Source organism: Barbus barbus (assembly GCF_936440315.1).
Source record: "Barbus barbus genome assembly, chromosome: 42".
Classification (NCBI taxonomy): Eukaryota; Metazoa; Chordata; class Actinopteri; order Cypriniformes; family Cyprinidae; genus Barbus; species Barbus barbus.
The window spans coordinates 15,110,742-15,130,949 of record NC_136720.1 but is presented as its reverse complement, the minus strand read 5'-3'; the positions used below and the strand labels follow the sequence as shown (position 1 = coordinate 15,130,949).

Here is a 20,208-nt window from a genome sequence, read left to right as displayed (position 1 = left end):
TTCCTGACGTATAAATGTGTTCTTAATTCAGGGATAAAACCCCAGAGTTTATCGCTGAACAAAAGATTAGTTTCATCTGGTAAAACAGTGCAGTGCTCTAATGCAATAAAAAATGTGTGTGTGTCGGGGGTGAAGCTTGCATTAAAAATGAGTATTATGGGTAATCTTCCCAATGGAGCTTTAAAGTCAAACCCTCTTTATTCGGCAGCAAAGCCACTTTTGTTGACATATTAAAGTAGGTGAGAACATTTCTCACCTCGAACCACCACAACAGAAGGCCAATGCAGACATCTGGCCACAATAAAACACCAAAACAACATAAACAAGATTAAAACAACAGACAAATGGGAAAAAAGGCTTTGTGAAGCAAGAAAGTCATACAGAAGTGAAATGCTCTGTGTTTTAGTTGCCAAGCTTGTTACCCTGAAATGCAACATGCTCAAAAAAAAGAGAGGTTGTGCCAGGGAAACATTGACGGGAGAGCACCGACCCTTATCAAACACCATCTTACACTCACACTCACACACACACACACACACACACATATATATATATATAGATATATATGTGTGTATACTGGGCGGTAGACAAACACACACACATGCCGACAGCATGTAACCTGTTAGACCAAACACTAGAAACATTTACAACTTAGTTTCAAAGTGGGATATTGAGAAGACCGTCCCAGCGTCCCATGCTCACAGAGTGCGTCTTGAAAACACACATCTCGCAGTTACACTGAACTTTTTTCTCTTTTCTAAACCGCAGACACATTCACACACAGCCAGCCTCAAACATGCCAAACAAACTAATAAAGTCTGTTTCTTAGACTAACAGACACACACACTCTCCTGCTCATCTGCCTGTCCCTTGCTCTCCTCCTCCCGGCACGCTTTGGAAAAGTGAGCGTCTCGTGTGTGAGTGTGTGAACGTACCTGTTAAACTCCTGAGGAAGCTCAGGCTCAGTAAGCATGCTGAAACAAGGGGTCTGAGATGCAGGAGTCCTTCCACGACAACATACACGTCCGACACCCAGAGACCTCCGAGAACACACACATACACGCACACGCTGCCTGGTGCTCCTCTAACCTCTAGCAAAACCAAAGACTGTTTCTGTTTCTCTCCGCTGCACACACTCTCACACGCTGAACCTCGCACTCCCTCCCCTCTCTCTCTCTCTCTCTTTCTCTCTCCACCCCTCTCTATGGCTCTAAGCTGCTAGATCGCCTCTTAAAGGGCCAGCATAACATGGTGTAGCGCGGAGCGCAGCTACACACACACACACACACACACACACACACACACACACACGCACACACACACACATGCAGCAGCACTGCCCCCTTCCTTCAGCCACAGTGTCCCTCTGTTGTGTTTCTGATCAAACGTACACACTTATGATTAAACAAACACACACACACTTTGCTTATCTTAATGTTCAGTATCATAGGCTTCTATTGTTTTTACATAAAGATAATATTAATTACTACAGACCATCCCTAAGCATAAAAGGAACATTTCAGTTTTAGGAAAAAAAATGCATTTGCCAAATTTATGAATCATTTTCCATTTTAGGATGTCCCCAGATGTCTGAAACAAGGCTGGCAAAATGACTTGTTTTGTCTTAAAAGTATAACTTAAGTGCACGCACGCACGCACACACACACACACTACTCAGTTAAGCCACATAAAATGGTCACGTCATTCATAAGTTTGACAACTTTCTTATACACAAAACGTTCTTTTTTTACTCAAACATCAAACAAGAACAAACAATAAATAAATTTATTAATTAAAAACAAAATGCAAAAACTAAACAATGCAAAAATAAATAAATAAATAATATTATTGAACAGGCATGGACCAGCAAACCTCTTTTAGACTGAATTTCATCAAATTGGGATGAATGACAAAAAGTGGCTTAAATATGTACACGTCAACAACATACAAACACGTCTGAGTTTTCAAGCGAGCTCTATGCTTTGTGTTTTCATAGTGTAACTAACACACGGCCCCTGTCACTCTTTATTACAGAGAAAGAGAAAGAGAAAGGGGGAGAGAGAGAGAGAACAAACTATTCTTCTAAACGGAGGAAAGCACGTCTGACAGATTGAAATACAGCAGCAAGATTTTAACACTGAACTTTAAACAGAGCGTCAGTCTTTCTCAACTCCTCACACACACACACACACACACTGCTGTCCACCTTCTGAACATACTGCAGACACATTTAGTTTACGTTTGTGAACTTGCACACACATGCATTTAAATACTAATCATATTTCTTTTTCATATGTCTCCTGCAGTCATGGTAATATTTACAACAAACAATGTCTTTGTATGGTATTTAATTTACGATAAGAATGAAAAAACAATGTTTGGTATGTAATCCAATTTATTGAGAAAGTTAGTGAACTCAGAATAGCACTGTGCCCTGACCTCTCCAGCACAAACTGTAATAATGTAGTTAGAGTATTGTGGTAACATTATTTGTGCATTTTCCTGTTGATCACAGAGGAAATTGTTAGCAGCATGACAATGTTCAAGACACACACCGACCCGGCCTGACCTCTGCTAGGACTGTAGACTTGTATGGCCCTCATAAATACAAATAACAGTGTTTTTGCTCTCTCTCTGTGTGTGTGTATATGGCTATGTAATATATTATACATGTTTAAAACAGAATTAGGGGGCATTCACACAGAACATAACTGCGTCCCAAATGACGCACTACTTATGCACTATGTACTCAGCCATGTAGTGTTTGAATTTTATAAGGTTATTTTGTAATTAAAAATAGAAGTCTGATAGCCCCTCCCCCTTCGCCATGTAATTAAAGCTGCAACAGATGAGTGTATGAAGGCCACGTATACACTGCAGCTAAATTCGGTTGTCAGTTCACCTTTTACTCCTTAATTGCATTCTGTATACACATAATTCACTAAAATACAGGAGTGACAACTGCATTCGACAACCGCATTAACTCCTGAAAAATACAGGTAGCGACAACCGCATTTACAGAAGTTCTATGCAGTGTGTACGGAACTGAACAACTAGTTGTTAATGATGTATTTAGACACGCATCAGAAATGTGTATTCGTCTGTATGTGAGATGCAAAAAAATAACAGTGATAGAAGTCTTAACTTTAGCACATTTTGACGTAGGGCTAGTTGTGTTCAGGACCCCTGCAGTAGTGTCAGTGTTGCCAGATCTTCATAGAAAAAAACAACAACAACAAACAAGGACAAGCACAAAAAAACCCCCCACCAAAATGCTTTATGTTTTATAACACCAAAAAAATTCACATATCTCATATCTGCAACACTTTACTAACTCCATAAAGTGCCTATCTTTATAAGCTAAGACCAAACAACATGCCTAAAAGTGCTTGTAAATATGAGGATATGGCAACACTACAAGACAGCGATCCCTAAAGCAGCCTCCCGATCATAAACAAAACGCAGCACGTCTATCAGCAGTAGTTTAGTTAAAGTCGATGGAAAAAAAGAGTCTTTAGCCAAAAAATGGCAGATACCAAATGGCTAAATTCTTCTTTAATCCTGCAAGATGCCAAAATGCTGCTACAGTTACAAATGCAGGAGTGACTGCTGTTCCATACACACGTAACGATAATTTACAGGACTCACTCCTGCATTTAAATGCGGTTGTCACCCCTGAAACTTACAGTGTGTACGTGGCCGAAGTGTCCAACATTCCACAATTAGTTTTTTCGGTTATTTAAGTGCATCATCCAGATATTTAAAGTGCACTTTTTCAGTTTGGAATTTTCAGTGTGAACACACTACTCGCACTCTTTATACTACATAATGTCATAGAATATTGCATAAGCACGCGATTTGGGACACACCTCATGTTTTTGCTTTGAAAAAAGACATCTGTCTAGTATGTGTTTACGTAGAAAACCAACTGAAAAGAAGAATTGAAAGAATGGAAAAACACATTCTGTGTGAACAGCTCCTTAGTTTCTTTTCTAAGAACAATTTCTAAAATGCATGGTGTTTTAATGTGAAATGTCAGTCATGATGCTAGAGTCAATCTAAATCTATGGGAATTTTTCACCAGATTAATCATCCACCCAGCAAAAATCATATGATTGCTTAGAAACATAATAGCAAAATTCAACTAAACAGGCCGCACAAATTCATTTATGTCTGAAGCACACACTGTGCTGGACTTGGCAAAGTTTAATACAAGGGGTTAAGGGTTGGTTTGAACCCAGTAATAATAGCGGTGCTTGCCTTAGAAAGCACTAATACAAAGTGGTGACAGAAGACAGGATATTGTAGAGATGTTTCAAAGGCGAGAGAATATAGTGAATAAAATGTACACACATACATACTTACATTCAAATCCACGCATACACACAAGAGTAAGCGGCACATTAATTAGCTTCTCTCAGGTAACAATTATCTGTAGTTAAAGATTTTAACGATCTTTCGAGTCAAGGCTGCAAGGTGATGGAGAAATAGATGAAAATAAAAAAAGAGTTGAAATAACATCAACAACAGCCAGTGAGACAAAGACGGTGAGCAGAAAATCCATCAGAACAGGAATAAAGAGCAGTTCCAAACAGTTTCATCCACTTTAAAAGCTGCTATTGATGAAGATGGCTTTTTAAGAGAGCGGGAGCATGAATGGAGAAGGCAGGTGCTTTCAAGGTTCAAAGTCTCCAGATGGGCTGAATCGCTCAATTCCGACAAATCTACAAACTTCACTTTTCTACCTGTGGGCTTTTATGTGAGAAATGAACTGCACAGCACACATATGTTCATGCAGGTATTTGCATGCATGCAAAAAAATATGTTGCAAATGTACAGAAATGTGTGCGTGTGTACGGCAATGTTCATTTCGTCAATGAAGACGACGACGAAAAATACTCGTTAACGAACCTTTTTTCTGTGACTAAGATGAGACGTTGATGAGCTAAAATTAATATCTGATGATAAAAACTATGACGAAATTTATGCCGCTTCCTCGTTAACAAGACGAGATGGGACTAGAATGTTATTTGAGGACTACCGGACATTCAAAATACATCGTATAGGCTAAGTTAACTGTTAACATTTTGTCTTTCAAAATGTGCGTCCCTGTCATTGGATTGCAATCAGATGAGTGGCGTTTGCATAACTAGTCTCAGTATGGCAGTTGCAGCGGACGGAGAAACAATCAAAACGTGAACTAGCGATCTCAAACAATGGCCTCAGCACCTGAAGGGTTAGGGATAGGGTGACCAGACGTCCCGTTTTCCCCGGGAGTCTCAATCTGTTGTCGATTCATTCAAAGTTAGTGAAGGTGCGATAGGCGGAATCGTGCTGATAGAAGTGCTCTCTTTCGCACACGCTCCACTTCTTGAGTTTTCATACAGCATGATCAGCTCTCAGTGCTCAAAAACACACACAGCTGTCCAAATGTCTACGCAGAGTATCTCACGTAAATATAGTCGGTTATGGCTTAAGTGAACATAAACAGGTGGGTGAAAACTGAATGTGTATCAGCATTACATGCATCCGGTCTTAAATGGACAGCATTCCTAATTAAATACCTATCTGTGCCATTAATGTTAACCAACAAATGATGTTAAATAAATGTATACTTGTTAAGTAAACCTACTGTATCTGAAAAATGAGTTTAATTTGTATCTACCAAAAAAATGAATATTTATTCCAGTTTTTCCAAATTCAATCCTTGATTCAAATTTCTCATAACTACTTTATTATTATTATTATTATTATAGGCAAAGTAAATTTTAAAAATTATTATTTTTAAACCGTATTAACCGTTATTCTTTCTACTCAAACCGGTTTCGGAACGTTAATACAGAGGAACGCAGGAACGGAAACGTTAAAATATCGATTCTGCTCGGAGTGAACCGATTAGACTTTTTTTTTCCGTTTTCAAGCCCTGTAACTAAACTTAACTGATTTGGTCTAAAGAGAGAAGAATTGATTACTATTTTTGTTTGAAGACTACATATACACTGAACAAAATTATAAATGCAACACTTTTGTTTTTGCCCCCATTTTTCATGAGCTGAACTCAAAGATCTAAGACTTTTTCTATGTACACAAAAGGCCTATTTCTCTAAAATATTGTTCACAAATCTGTCTAAATCTGTGTTAGTGAGCACTTCTCCTTTGCCGAGCTAATCCATCCACCTCACAGGTGTGGCATATCAAGATGCTGATTAGACAGCATGATTATTGCACAGGTGTGCCTTAGGCTGGCTACAATAAAAGGCCACTCTAAAATATGCAGTTTTACTGTATTGGGGGGGTCCGGGGGATCCGAAACCAGTCAGTATCTGGTGTGATCACCATTTTCCTCACGCAGTGCAACACATCTCCTTCGCATAGAGTTGATCAGGTTGTTGACTCCTCTTCAATGGCTGTGCGAAGTTGCTGGATATTGGCAGGAACTGGAACACGCTGTCGTATACTCCGATCCAGAGCATCCCAAACATGCTCAATGGGTGACATGTACGGTGAGTATGCTGGCCATGAAAGAACTGGGATGTTTTCAGCTTCCAGGAATTGTGTACAGATCCTTGCAACATGGGGCTTTGCATTATCATGCTGCAACATGAGGTGATGGTTGTGGATGAATGGCACACAATGGGCCTCAGGATCTCGTCTCGGTATCTCTGTGCATTCAAAATGCCATCAATAAAATGCACCTGTGTTCGTTGTCCATAACATACGCCTGCCCATACCATAACCCCACCGCCACCATGGGCCACTCCATCCACAACGTTGACATCAGCAAACCGCTCACCCACACGACACCATACACTCTGCCATCTGCCGTGTACAGTGAAAACTGATCCTGGGCTGTTGTGGTTACACGTGGTCTGCGGTTGTGAGGCCGGTTGGATGTACTGCCAAATTCTCTGAAACGCCTTTGGAGACGGCTTATGGTAGAGAAATTAAAATTCAATTCACGGGCAACAGCTCTGGTGGACATTCCTGCAGTCAGCATGCCAATTGCACGCTCCCTCAAAACTTGCGTGTGATAGAACTGCACATTTTAGAGTGGCCTTTTATTGTAGCCAGCCTAAGGCACACCTGTGCAATAATCATGCTGTCTAATCAGCATCTTGTTATGCCACACCTGTGAGGTGGATGGATTATTTTGGCAAAGGAGAAGTGCTCACTAACGCAGATTTAGACAGATTTGTGAACAATATTTGAGAGAAATAGCCTTTTGTGTACATAGAAAAAGTCTTAGATCTTTGAGTTCAGCTCATGAAAAATGGGGGCAAAAACAAAAGTGTTGCGTTTATAATTTTGTTCCGTGTAAAATAGCAACCAAAATAAATGTTGGTAACAGCAGTTTGACTAAAAGTAATGCCAAAAATGCAATGACTTTTCATCGACTAAAACTAGACTAAATCTATGAAAGACTCAAATGACTAAAATGTGACTAAGACTATTAAGCATTTTCCTTTCAAGACTAAATAAAAAATGCCTGCCAAAATTAACACTGGTGTACGGTCTTTATCTGTTTATCTCTACAAATACATGCATCCAGCACATGTACACATGCAAACACATAATAGGTCCCTTCAGCAGACGTGTAGTGTTCAAGCCCCCTCACAGCTGTGCTGCATTAGAGGCCCCGAGTAGTGAGGGTCTGACACAGACAGCCAGTAAACAATTCCCTTACACTGTTACACACACACACACACACACACACACACACACACACACAGCTAGAGTTAAGCTATTACCCCCTAAGAGGCAAAATCTGGGAAGTTCTTCAATTTCCTGAAGCCCATCAGTATTTGTATAATTTACCGAAACCAAACAGAATAAAATAATGTGGTTAAAAATCAAGCATTTCACTTCATTTTATTCTCAAAATAAAAATTCTGTCATCATTTACTCAACCTCATGTCATGAATTTTTTAATGCAATTTTTTAAATCTTTGAACTCTGAACTGAATTCTTTTTTTTTGTTTGTTTCTTTTCACCTAATTGGTTCATCCAGTATAATAAAACCAGTGAAAAACCTACAATAAAACAGCAAAATTCACAACTGGTTGATTTATGATATTTATGTGGTTCTTTTGAAACTTGAAAACTCCAGTACCTCATTTTCATTATATGGAAAAGAGTGGGCAGCATATTCCTACACATTTCTCCTTTTGTGTTCTACAGAAGAAAGAAAGTTGTTTGAAATGACATTAGGGTGAGTAAATTATGACAGAATATTCAGTTTTGGGTGAATTATTCCTATAGTTGCTCATCTCATTCACTTCCTTTCTTTCTCTCTTTGTCTTGTGCAAGACGTGTGACAAGGTTGTGAAGTGTGTTTATCTGGACTGAGGGAGAGGAAATCTCTGTCTGATGGCTGAGTGGCAGACGAGAGAAGCCATTAAGATAGAGTCCTTATCTCCCCTCCTCAGCAGAAGACCGCCTTTACACACACACACACACACACACACAAAATCTCTGTCTGTTTGCCTCTGCTGCTGTCAGTCATCTGGCAATGGTAAATATCAACATATCACAAAATACACAACAACAGCTTTTCTCAGAGTTTTACATGCAGGTCTGTAAGATGCTCTGTTGTTGTAATGACTGTTTTTTTCTCTGTTTTACCCACTAAGCAATCCATATTGCCAGTATGTAGTTGTGAATGACCAGCCACACACACACACACACACACACATGTTGGTTTTTGTGGTTTATGGGGACTTTTCATAGGCGTAATGGTTTTTATACTGAACAAACTGTGTGTGCTATTGCCCTACACCAACCCTACACCTAAACTTAGCCCTCACAGGAAACTTTGTGCATTTTAAGATTTAAAAAAAAAAAAACACCATTTAGTATGTTTTTTAAGCCTTTTGAATTACGGGGACATAGGCAGTGTCCTCATAAACCACCTTCATATTGTAATACCTCTGTCATACCCATGTCATTATACAAATTTGTGTCCTCATAAACCACATAAACATGCACACACCCACACACACACACACACACACACAAAACAAAAGTCTTATCGGTAAACTAACATGGTAAGAACATGGGTATACTAGCATGATGATGAGAAAATGATGACAGATTTTTTAGGTGAACTATTTCTTTTTCAACCTAGGGTGCAGGAACAATGATTGCGTTTTAGTGCCATGTAAAAAAAAAAAAAAAATGAATATGTAATTTAGAATAAAGCTAAATTATCATAAAGTCGTAGAAATACAAGATTAAAGTTAGAATATTTTGAGAATAAAATTATTATTTCAGGAGAAAAATGTATTGTGAGAAACAACATTGTTCTGTTAGCTTCTATGTGAGAAATGGATGTGGACGATTTAGTTAAATCTACTTTAGGACAGGATTAAGAAATAAAGAAATCCTTGGTCACATCAGCACTGAGATATAATTAGGACACTGCAGCGGTTATGTAGGAAACTGAATTTATTCAGGAGAAAAACACAGACAGACATTCAGGAAATTGTCTCTTTTGTGCAATCTGAAACGGCAACCAATGGTCGACTCCAACAATATCGATGGCTACACCTGCGTGCTATTCGAAGAGGATATGTTGTTTCTCAAAGTAATCGACCCCGAAGAAGTGAAAAACCGGTGCGCTCAACATCTCCAATACTTAAGCCAAGGAGTCAACCACTGGTTGTCTTTTCAGGTTTCTTTATTGATAAAACTATCCTAAAGTAGGATTTGACTAATAGTATTTAATATTACAACTTTAATCTTGCATTGCTAAAACTTTACTCTTGTATTGAATTGATTGTGGTCATTTGTACTTCATTCTCATAATTTTAATAGCTATGTTTTCCAAATATATTGACTTTAATTTCACAATGCAATCTTATTCCCTTTTTGATATGTTCAGCATTACAGAAAATAATAATGTTGATGTTATAAAGATTATAAAATGAAATGTACCTTTTTAACATTTATTCCTTGCAGTCTGGATGGGGAGCTCTGGGTCTGTAAAGGTTAAACCCCCCTGCTTTATGCCAATGACACTTGCTGATACACTCTTTTGTAGTGTCCAATTCCTGATACATAAACACATAAACGTACAGGGTAGACATGAATATTAATGCAACTGAACATTTGCTTTCTCTGACAGTCCAGTAGAATGCGTGTCTTTTGAAGCTCTCAGTAGGAGAAGTATATTTACAACCTGGAGGGCAAAATTATGCTTCATTTCACTTTCAAAGAGACGTACCAACCCCACACGACTCAGGCACTAACAACGTACACAAACAATGCATTACAACGAAGACATCACTCCACCACTCCAACCGTGAACAACAGTCAAGAACCAGTCTACTGGATTACAGGTACACACAAGACAGTTGTTGTGATTCACTTTGCTAACAAGGCTGAAACAAGCTCTAACTGACTAAACTACTCTGCAGTGCCAGGCTGGGGAAAAAATTGTGTGAATGAAAGGGAGAGAGAAGAGAGGAAAGAAACACCAAGTGTCTCTTTGCGCCATTAGAGCCGCGATGGAGCACTGCAGGAGCTCAAATAATTACAAACGATAATGCCCCCTAGAACCCATCCATCCATCCATTCTCTCATCCCTTCATCTCCCTCTGTTAATCTTCTCATTCATTTAGTCTTCCTAACACCAAACAGTCACGTTAGACCAGTTTCTTTTGTTCTTAACAGGCCCAATAACTGAAAGTGACTGATTTTGTGCCACTATTTATTTAAAACTTTAAAATGTTAGTTTCCTTCTCTATAAACAGTATCAGTTAGGTCGAAATGACTATTTTCCCAATCTGACCCTTGACGTTAAAAAGCAGATATCAGAACTCAACCTTTAAGACTAAATGTAAATCATCCTCAAGTCCTAATTAAAACCCCCAACTTCTTTTTTTTAACCCTCTGGTTGTGTTCGGGTCAAATTGACAAGAATTTTTTTTTCTTTTTCCTGAAAATACTAGTTAACGTTATCGCATTGGACTCAAACTTACTGACTTTGCGCACATAGGGTACAAGTATTTCTCATAAATTTTTTTAGAATTTTCGTAATTTTTTGTGGGTTTTATTTCACCTAGTCACACTCGTTGTGTTCCCGGTCAAAAATGACCGGACTCCGAACAACTGCTTATAAATCTGTCATTATGCTATATTATCACTAAATATTGGATTCATTCTTTTTGTCAACTTGTTTTCTTTCATTTAGGACTGGTTTTGTGTTTCTATTTGCTTCTGATTAATCGTAAGCCTCATTTATCTGAGAGTAGGCACCTAATTTTTTGAGTGAAAAAATTATTTTTTATGAATAATTTTCACAATATGAGAGAAAAAATTATAAAAATTTGCACTGTTTCTCACACTAGTGTACTTTAATGTTTAATCAGGAAGTTTGCTTTTAAATGCTTTTATTTTGTACAAAATTGCAAAAAGTCACACTCGTGGTGTTCCCGGTCAAAAATGACCGGACTCCGAACAACTGCTTATAAATCTGTCAATATGCTATATTATCACCAAATATTGGATTCAATCTTTTTGTCAACTTGTTTTCTTTCATTTAGGACTGGTTTTGTGTTTCTATTTGCTTCTGATTAATCGTAAGCCTCATTTATCTGAGAGTAGGCACCTAATTTTTTGAGTGAAAAAATTATTTTTTATGAATAATTTTCACAATATGAGAGAAAAAATTATAAAAATTTGCACTGTTTCTCACACTAGTGTACTTTAATGTTTAATCAGGAAGTTTGCTTTTAAATGCTTTTATTTTGTACAAAATTGCAAAAAGTCACACTCGTGGTGTTCCCGGTCAAAAATGACCGGACTCCAAACAACTGCTTATAAATCTGTCAATATGCTATATTATCACCAAATATTGGATTCAATCTTTTTGTCAACTTGTTTTCTTTCATTTAGGACTGGTTTTGTGTTTCTATTTGCATCCGATTAATCGTAGGCCTCATTTATCTGAAAGTAGGCACCTAATTTTTTGAGTGAAAAAAGCATTTTTTATGAATAATTTTCACAATATGAGAGAAAAAATTATGAAACTTTGCACTGTTTCTCACACTAGTGTACTTTAATGTTTAATCAAGAAGTTTGCTTTTAAATGCTTTTAATTTGTACAAAATTGCACAAAGTAACACTTGTCAAAAATGGCCGGCCATTGAAAGTGAATGGGGAAGAATGAAAGAAACAACTAGTGTTCAGGAGCATGTTGTGCTTGCAAACAAAGACCTTGGACCTTTGCATGTGTGGATGCATTTATACTCAAGCTATCACACACACACATGCGCACACACGCACGCGCACACACACACACACACACACACCCATCCATCCATGCATACAAACTATTTTATTACACCTATTTCATCCTACCCTGAACTGCATGCAATATCCTTTTATGAATAAAAAAGGATCTCTCTCTCTCTCTCTCTCTCACACACACACACACACACACATGCTCAGACTGCCTTGTCTTTAGCCTGCATTGACCTCAAAAATAATCTTTTCTTTCACCACATATTCTAGACTACGGAGCCCCTTAGAGCTCATGGTGGTGGAAAGATTTCGGGGTGGGTGAAAAAAATTCGGGGTGGGAGGAAAAAATATTTTTCAAATCTTTTGCGTTCCCTCGCAAAGATGCTTGCGTTCCCTCGCAAAACATTGCGTTCTCTCGCAAAGATGTTTGCGTTCTCTCGCAAAACTTTGCGTTCTCTCGCAAAGTTGTTTGCGTTCTCTCGCAAAACTTTGTGTTCTCTCGCAAAGATGTTTGCGTTCTCTCGCAAAGATGTTTGCGTTCTCTCGCAAAGATGTTTGCGTTCTCTCGCAAAGATGTTTGCGTTCTCTCGCAAAACTTTGCGTTCTCTCGCAAAGATGTTTGCGTTCTCTCGCAAAACTTTGCGTTCTCTCGCAAAGTTGTTTGCGTTCTCTCGCAAAACTTTGTGTTCTCTCGCAAAGATGTTTGCGTTCTCTCGCAAAGATGTTTGCGTTCTCTCGCAAAACTTTGTGTTCTCTCGCAAAGATGTTTGCGTTCTCTCGCAAAACTTTGTGTTCTCTCGCAAAGATGTATGCGTTCTCTCGCAAAACTTTGTGTTCTCTCGCAAAGATGTTTGCGTTCTCTCGCAAAACTTTGTGTTCTCTCGCAAAGATGTTTGCGTTCTCTCGCAAAGATGTTTGCTTTCTCTCGCAAAACTTTGCGTTCTCTTGCAAATATGTACGCAAAGTTTTGCGAGGGAACGCAAACATCTTTGCGAGAGAACGCAAAGTTTTGCGAGGGAACGCAAAAGATTTGAAAAATATTTTTTCCTCCCACCCCGATTTTTTTTCACCCACCCCGAAATCTTTCCACCACCATGAGCTCTAAGCGGCTCCGTACTAGACAAAACATTATGACAATATGTTTAGAGGCTTTCGTGTTCTCTCAGAGTAAACGAAAGTTTACAATTAAATGCTAGAGCATACAAATGCCTCACAGTGCCTTGCTTGTCATTTACACGAGGAAGAGACAACTGAAGAAGAATTTTACAGTGACGATGCATTGCAAGATATATTGGAAGATAAAAATATCACTGGACAAGCTGAAAACCTTGCAACAACTGAAAAGAAGCAATCTTCTGATTTTGAGGACCCAGCTGAAGTTGATGTAACGTTCTGGTCGAGGGATGGAAAAAAAGTCAATGCAGGCCAAAGACAAGGCAGTTTGAGCATTTGTGTGCATTGTGTGTGTGTGTGTGTGAGAGAGAGAGAGTTATAATATGAGATTCATAAAAGCATATTGCATACAGTTCAGGGTAGGATGAAATAAGTGTAATACAATAGTTTGTATGCATAGATGTGTGTGTGTGTGTGTGTGTGTGTGTGTGTGATAGCATGAGTATACATGCACGCACTGGTCCAAGGCATTTATGTTTGCAAGCACAACATGCTCCTGAACACTAGTTGTTTCTTTCATTCTTCCCCATTCACTTTCAATGGCCGGCCATTTTTGACAAGTGTTACTTTGTGCAATTTTGTACAAAATAAAAGCATTTAAAAGCAAACTTCTTGATTAAACATTAAAGTACACTAGTGTGAGAAACAGTGCAAATTTTCATAATTTTTTCTCTCATATTGTGAAAATTATTCATAAAAAATGATTTTTTCACTCAAAAAATTAGGTACCTACTTTCAGATAAATGAGGCATACGATTAATCGGATGCAAATAGAAACACAAAACCAGTCCTAAATGAAAGAAAACAAGTTGACAAAAAGATTGAATCCAATATTTGGTGATAATATAGCATATTGACAGATTTATAAGCAGTTGTTCGGAGTCCGGTCATTTTTGACCGGGAACACCACGAGTGTGACTTTTTGCAATTTTGTACAAAATAAAAGCATTTAAAAGCAAACTTCTTGATTAAACATTAAAGCACACTAGTGTGAGAAACAGTGCAAATTTTCATAATTTTTTCTCTCATATTGTGAAAATTATTCATAAAAAAATATTTTTTTCACTCAAAAAATGAGGTACCTACTTTCAGATAAATGAGGCTTACGATTAATCAGAAGCAAATAGAAACACAAAACCAGTCCTAAATGAAAGAAAACAAGTTGACAAAAAGATTGAATCCAATATTTGGTGATAATATAGCATATTGACAGATTTATAAGCAGTTGTTCGGAGTCCGGTCATTTTTGACCGGGAACACCACGAGTGTGACTTTTTGCAATTTTGTACAAAATAAAAGCATTTAAAAGCAAACTTCCTGATTAAACATTAAAGTACACTAGTGTGAGAAACAGTGCAAATTTTCATAATTTTTTGTTTAATATTGTGAAAATTATTCATAAAAAATTTTTTTTTACTCAAAAAATGAGGTACCTACTCTCAGATAAATGAGGCTTATGATTAATCAGAAGCAAATAGAAACACAAAACCAGTCCTAAATGAAAGGAAACAAGTTGACAAAAAGAATGAATCCAATATTTAGTGATAATATAGCATAATGACAGATTTATAAGCAGTTGTTCGGAGTCCGGTCATTTTTGACCGGGAACACCACGAGTGTGATTTTTTGCAATTTTGTACAAAATAAAAGCATTTAAAAGCAAACTTCCTGATTAAACATTAAAGTACACTAGTGTGAGAAACAGTGCAAATTTTTATAATTTTTTGTTTAATATTGTGAAAATTATTCATAAAAAATGCTTTTTTCACTCAAAAAATGAGGTACCTACTCTCGGATAAATGAGGCTTACGATTAATCAGAAGCAAATAGAAACACAAAACCAGTCCTAAATGAAAGGAAACAAGTTGACAAAAAGATTGAATCCAATATTTGGTGATAATATAGCATAATGACAGATTTATAAGCAATTGTTTGGAGTCCGGTCATTTTTGACCGGTAACACAAAAGGCGTGACCGGAGTCCGAACACAACCAGAGGGTTAAATAAATCAATTCTTTTATTCAGCAAAAATGGATTAAATTAATTAAAAGTTACAGTAAAAACACTTATAATGTTACAAAACATTAACTCTAATTCTAATTATACACACCTGAACCAGCAAATCAAGGTCTATAAAAATGCTATAAACTTCCAGGCAATTGTGTTTTTGGCAGGACAAAATCTGCAGGACGTTGGCCCTCCAGGAGCAGGATTGGACACCTTTGCTTTAAATGTTATTGATTGCTAACCTCACCAAACCAATGTAGTTCATACTGTTGTTAATCAGGCCAGACCAACTTGCTGAATATATGTAAAAGTGGGTTGTAATTTGTTAATATGCTTTCCAAAAATGGTCTGGATGAACAGCGGAAAAAAGCCTTGCATTAGAGTATGTCTATATAGTACATCAAACTCTTTACACTTTTAAATTCAGGAGTCAGTCCTGGGTTCTACATGGGACAGAATTCGGAGATAGTATACACCTGACCAATATCTCCTGGAAACTCAAGAGCACATGCTCCTACACAGCCTCAACACTCAACAGGCAGGAATGAGATAGGAAAGTAAAACAAGAGAGGAAGAAAGCAGCCTTGAGATGATTCTCCACAGTAGCTTTGTGCAGCTCCTCTAAAAGTCCATCTGTGGGAAGCTGGATGGAGCGAAGCTCTCAGATCTCCAGCCTGCAGCTACAACACCTCCTCATCCTCCGACCTGCCTCCACGCCTCTACTGATGCTGCCACCACATTCGCCTCTTAACGGTGAATGAAGCGAAGACCAAAGGTCTACTGCGAGATGAAAATAGAGGTTATTGTCTGGGAAGTCGATTGTGTCTACCTGAGAAGCGACCTAAAGCAAAAATGTATTGCTCAGAGGTTTAAGTCTGAGATATTGCTGGGGTCTCTTTAGGCACTTCACACATGTACGGAAGCTTGTAATTTAAACTTTTTCATCTCTCATGATGGGACTTTATTATCTCATGGTTACCTTTTTATTTCTTACTCTTAGTTGGAAACAGGCTTTCATACATTTGAGACTGCAGTCCTTCTCTCAGGAGAACACTCTGAGAAGCAGGAGACTCCATTTGCTCTCCATGTCATTTCATTGCCATCTAGGAAAAACACTGTCGATATCAAAGGGATCTCATTTGTAATTTTTCTTTCCTCTGGGGACAGAAAGTTACGGTACAGCGGTGGTGTTCTTATTTGTTCTGCAGGAACTATAATGTTTGCAATGACTGCTTTTGAGGAAGCCGATTAGCCTTCGAGGGAGAGCAAGAAGGAAAGAGAGGCAGCGGGAGTTCTGAGGGGAACCGCAAACAGATCTTTCTCTTAATCCTGTTCACCTGAAGGCACATCCTCTCTCTCTCTCGGCTTTCCCTTCTGCCACCCAGACTCCTCTCTCTCTCTCTTTCTGCGTAATCCTCCAGCCATGTTTCCTCTCCGTGCCATGGGCGTCCCTGTCCTTCCTGGACTCGGCTGCCAGAACATCCATTCTGCCCCCTCACGCTCCCGCCGGCAAACACTCCACTCTGCCCACCACGGTCCTGTCAACTCCTGAGGACTACAAGCTCAAAGCCCTACACCACCTCCCCTTTCCAGCCAAACACCTGACACTGCTGACCCTCAGAGCGGCAAATCTCCTAGACTACCTAACAATCACATACGGCCAACCCTTACCATGCCAAACTGTCAGACATGGTGCCATGTAATCTCATCCAAACATCCTAGATCCACCGTCACACAGATTCACACACCATCTTAAACCTGCCAAACATCCAAGACTTTTCCCCATTCCCAGACTGCCAAATACCCTCAAACACTGCCATCCAGCACTAACTTCCTCAGGGAGGATTCTGGGAATGCAAAGGAGGAAAGCGGAAAAACGAAAGAGGGGAGGATAGAAAGAAATACAAAGACAGAAGGGATCATATTTTTTACTACGTAATTATTACAAAATAATCAATATTTGTTTAGTACTTATTTATCATAGCACAATATAGTTATACACATACATACAAATCTATCATCTATCCATCCATCCATCCATATCTGTGTCTGTCTGTCTGTATAAAAGAGTAACAGACAAATATCCCTGGCAAAATAAAAAATAAAATAAAATAAAAAATTATTGCATTTAACAAATGTTGTATGATTACATATTATATAATAATTACACCAAATGATAGCATAACTGGCAAATATCCCTGGCTAAATAAAATAAAATAATAAAAAATATGTACATAATACATTATTGCATTTCACAAATATTGTATGACTAAATGTGATATAATAATTAGACCAAATGACAGTTTTAATGTCAAATATCCCTGACAAAATAAAATAAAATACTTAATAAATAACTGAATATTATTAATGAATATAATGAATGTATAATGAAATATAACATGAAATATATTTACAAATTAATATATAATAAAATATATTTTAATTATCACAATTGAGATCATACAAGGCCCAAATATCATGTAATTACTTGGCCTGACCAATATATTGGTCACTACTTTTAAATAACAAATCTTGACCTTAATTTAACTACTCATAGATGGCTAAGAAGATTATTGCTCATTATTACCAGCATACAGGACTTTTGTTAAGACTACAAGACATAGTAGTACAGCTAAGGATCAAACATGCAGTGAATGGATGTACATCCATTGGTGGTGGTTGAGGAGAGACCTCCCCCCCCCCCCCCCACATGATTGTAAAGCGCTTTGGGTGTACAGCAAACACAATAAAGCGCTGTATAAATGCATCATTCATTCATTCATTCATTCATACATACATGTGCTTGTGTATGTTTGTGCGTTATCATGTCCATTTCCTGTGACCCCCCTCTGGCACACAGATGGTTAAGCCCACCCAGCACAGTGCAGGAGGGCGGGGGAGGGGCACGCACACAGGGCACAGGCTACAGATGGCACAGAGGGCATCGCCAAGTAGACTGCATGGCATGACGAGGGGAGGGGACCCGTGTGTGTGTGTGTGTGTGTGTGTGTGTGCATGTGTGTGTCTATGTGTGCGTATGGGAAAGACAATACCATGGTTGCACACTATATCACCAAAAAAAGGCATCTTTTGGGTAACTATATCAAGTCATGGGTCTCTGAGTTTGCTCTGCTTCTTCTGCACTTTCTCTACTGGTTTTACTTTTCATTCTTTATCTCTCTCCCATGTCACTTCCTCTGATTGTAGGATCTGTTTCTGATGCCATGCACTCTTTGATATTCAACAATGACTAATTCCCATCTGTTCGCTGATCTCTACGGACACGACGTTCATAATTACGCACACTTTTGATTGTTTTATTAGGAAAAGAAAATACAAGGCTGTTACATGCCATGATATGTATGTGTGTCAAGAATGTATTACTAGATAAAAAAAAAATCTTAAAAAAAAAGTGATTTTCTTTAAAGGGAAATTATATATTTTTACTCATCCTCCTGTTGTTTATGTCTTTTATGACTTTCTACTGTGGAAAAGAGAGGGAGAAATATTGAAAAATGTGCTGGCGGCTCTTTTCCATGCAATTACAATGAATGGGGATCAAAGCTTTCAAGCTCAAAAAGGACACAAAAGCACCATAAAAGTGCATATAACTCAAGCACTAAATGAAAGTAATATTTTATAATAGATTTATAGCCTGATCAAAAGGACCAGATCAATTCTATTTGTGAAAAAATCCTTCAGCTTTTCTGAACTTGATCAACTAAAGCATTGAAAAGATTTAAAATAAAAAATTTTTTGGTGATAATTTGCCATACCTCTCATGAACGTGCCAGTGCACATATTGAGATTTTCAAATAACATTTTTCAGTCTGACTCACACACAATGCTTGAACAACTTAAGACACACAGACCACTTTTTCTGTTATTTTGGAGCTTGACAACCCAGGGCCGGCGCTAGCTATAGGCAGAGCAGGCGATTGCCTAGGGCCTCGGGCTTTGAGGAGGGGCCTCCATAACCATAACATCCCCTATCAACCAGTCAAGACAAGCAGCAAATTCAAGCTTCATTGTTCATTGGATATAGTTGAATTGTCACTTATCTGTAATTAAACCAATTAATGTTGCAGTTTCAAAGCGGGTCCCGCATTCTAAATGTTTGCGTAAGGAACACATCCTTCAGGTGCTGCGAACTATGCGATGCAAAAAGCTAAATAGGCACGCAAAGAAGTACAGCTCCTCAGAGGTGGGTAGTAACGAGTTACATTTACTTCGTTACATTTACTTGAGTAAATTTTTTGGGTAACTAATACTTTTAGAGTATATTTTAAAATGGGTACTTTTACTCTTACTCAAGTATATTTTTAGAGAAAAAACGGTACTTTTACTTCGTTACTGTGGGCGACTCTCCTCTCGTTACTGTATCTTAATGCAATACAAGTTAAAAATGCTTCAGTTTATTCCAAACGCGCCGTCTACTTTTCTCTGGGCAATGAGTGATGCCCATTGGCGAATGATTCATTCTTTTGAGTCGATTCTGTTTAAAGGCTTTATCAAACCAGTTGGCAAACCAGTGAATCGGTTCATGAATCAGTTTGAATGATTCGTTCAGTTCCCTGCCGCACGCGCTGAGTCTCTGAAGCGGTTCTCTCTCAGATAACAGAGAGTTTAAGAACATCAAGAGCGCTGAAGACGTGGCTTTGGATCTACAGTCAGTTGAAAGCAAATCTGCAAAGGCTTGTTTGCTAGAACTATATGAAGATCTTTATTAGATGAACACCGCGTGTGCTGTCTACTGTTCCACAGGTATAGGCCACGATACCACTA

The 20,208-nt window shown here is 38.2% G+C and overlaps 1 protein-coding gene across 2 annotated transcripts in view; it reads right to left on the bottom strand.

Moving 5' to 3' along the window:
- Nucleotides 1-1,206, bottom strand: part of LOC306861479 (transcription factor SOX-5-like) — a 78,302-nt gene extending 77,096 nt beyond the window's left edge. For both annotated transcript variants that reach the window (XM_079403742.1, XM_079403743.1), the window contains exon 1: nt 936-1,206. In XM_079403742.1, the coding sequence (XP_079259868.1) occupies nt 936-973 (38 nt within the window). In that variant the 5' untranslated portion in view covers nt 974-1,206. The remainder of the gene's footprint in view (nt 1-935) is intronic.
- Nucleotides 1,207-20,208: the final 19,002 nt, after the last annotated feature.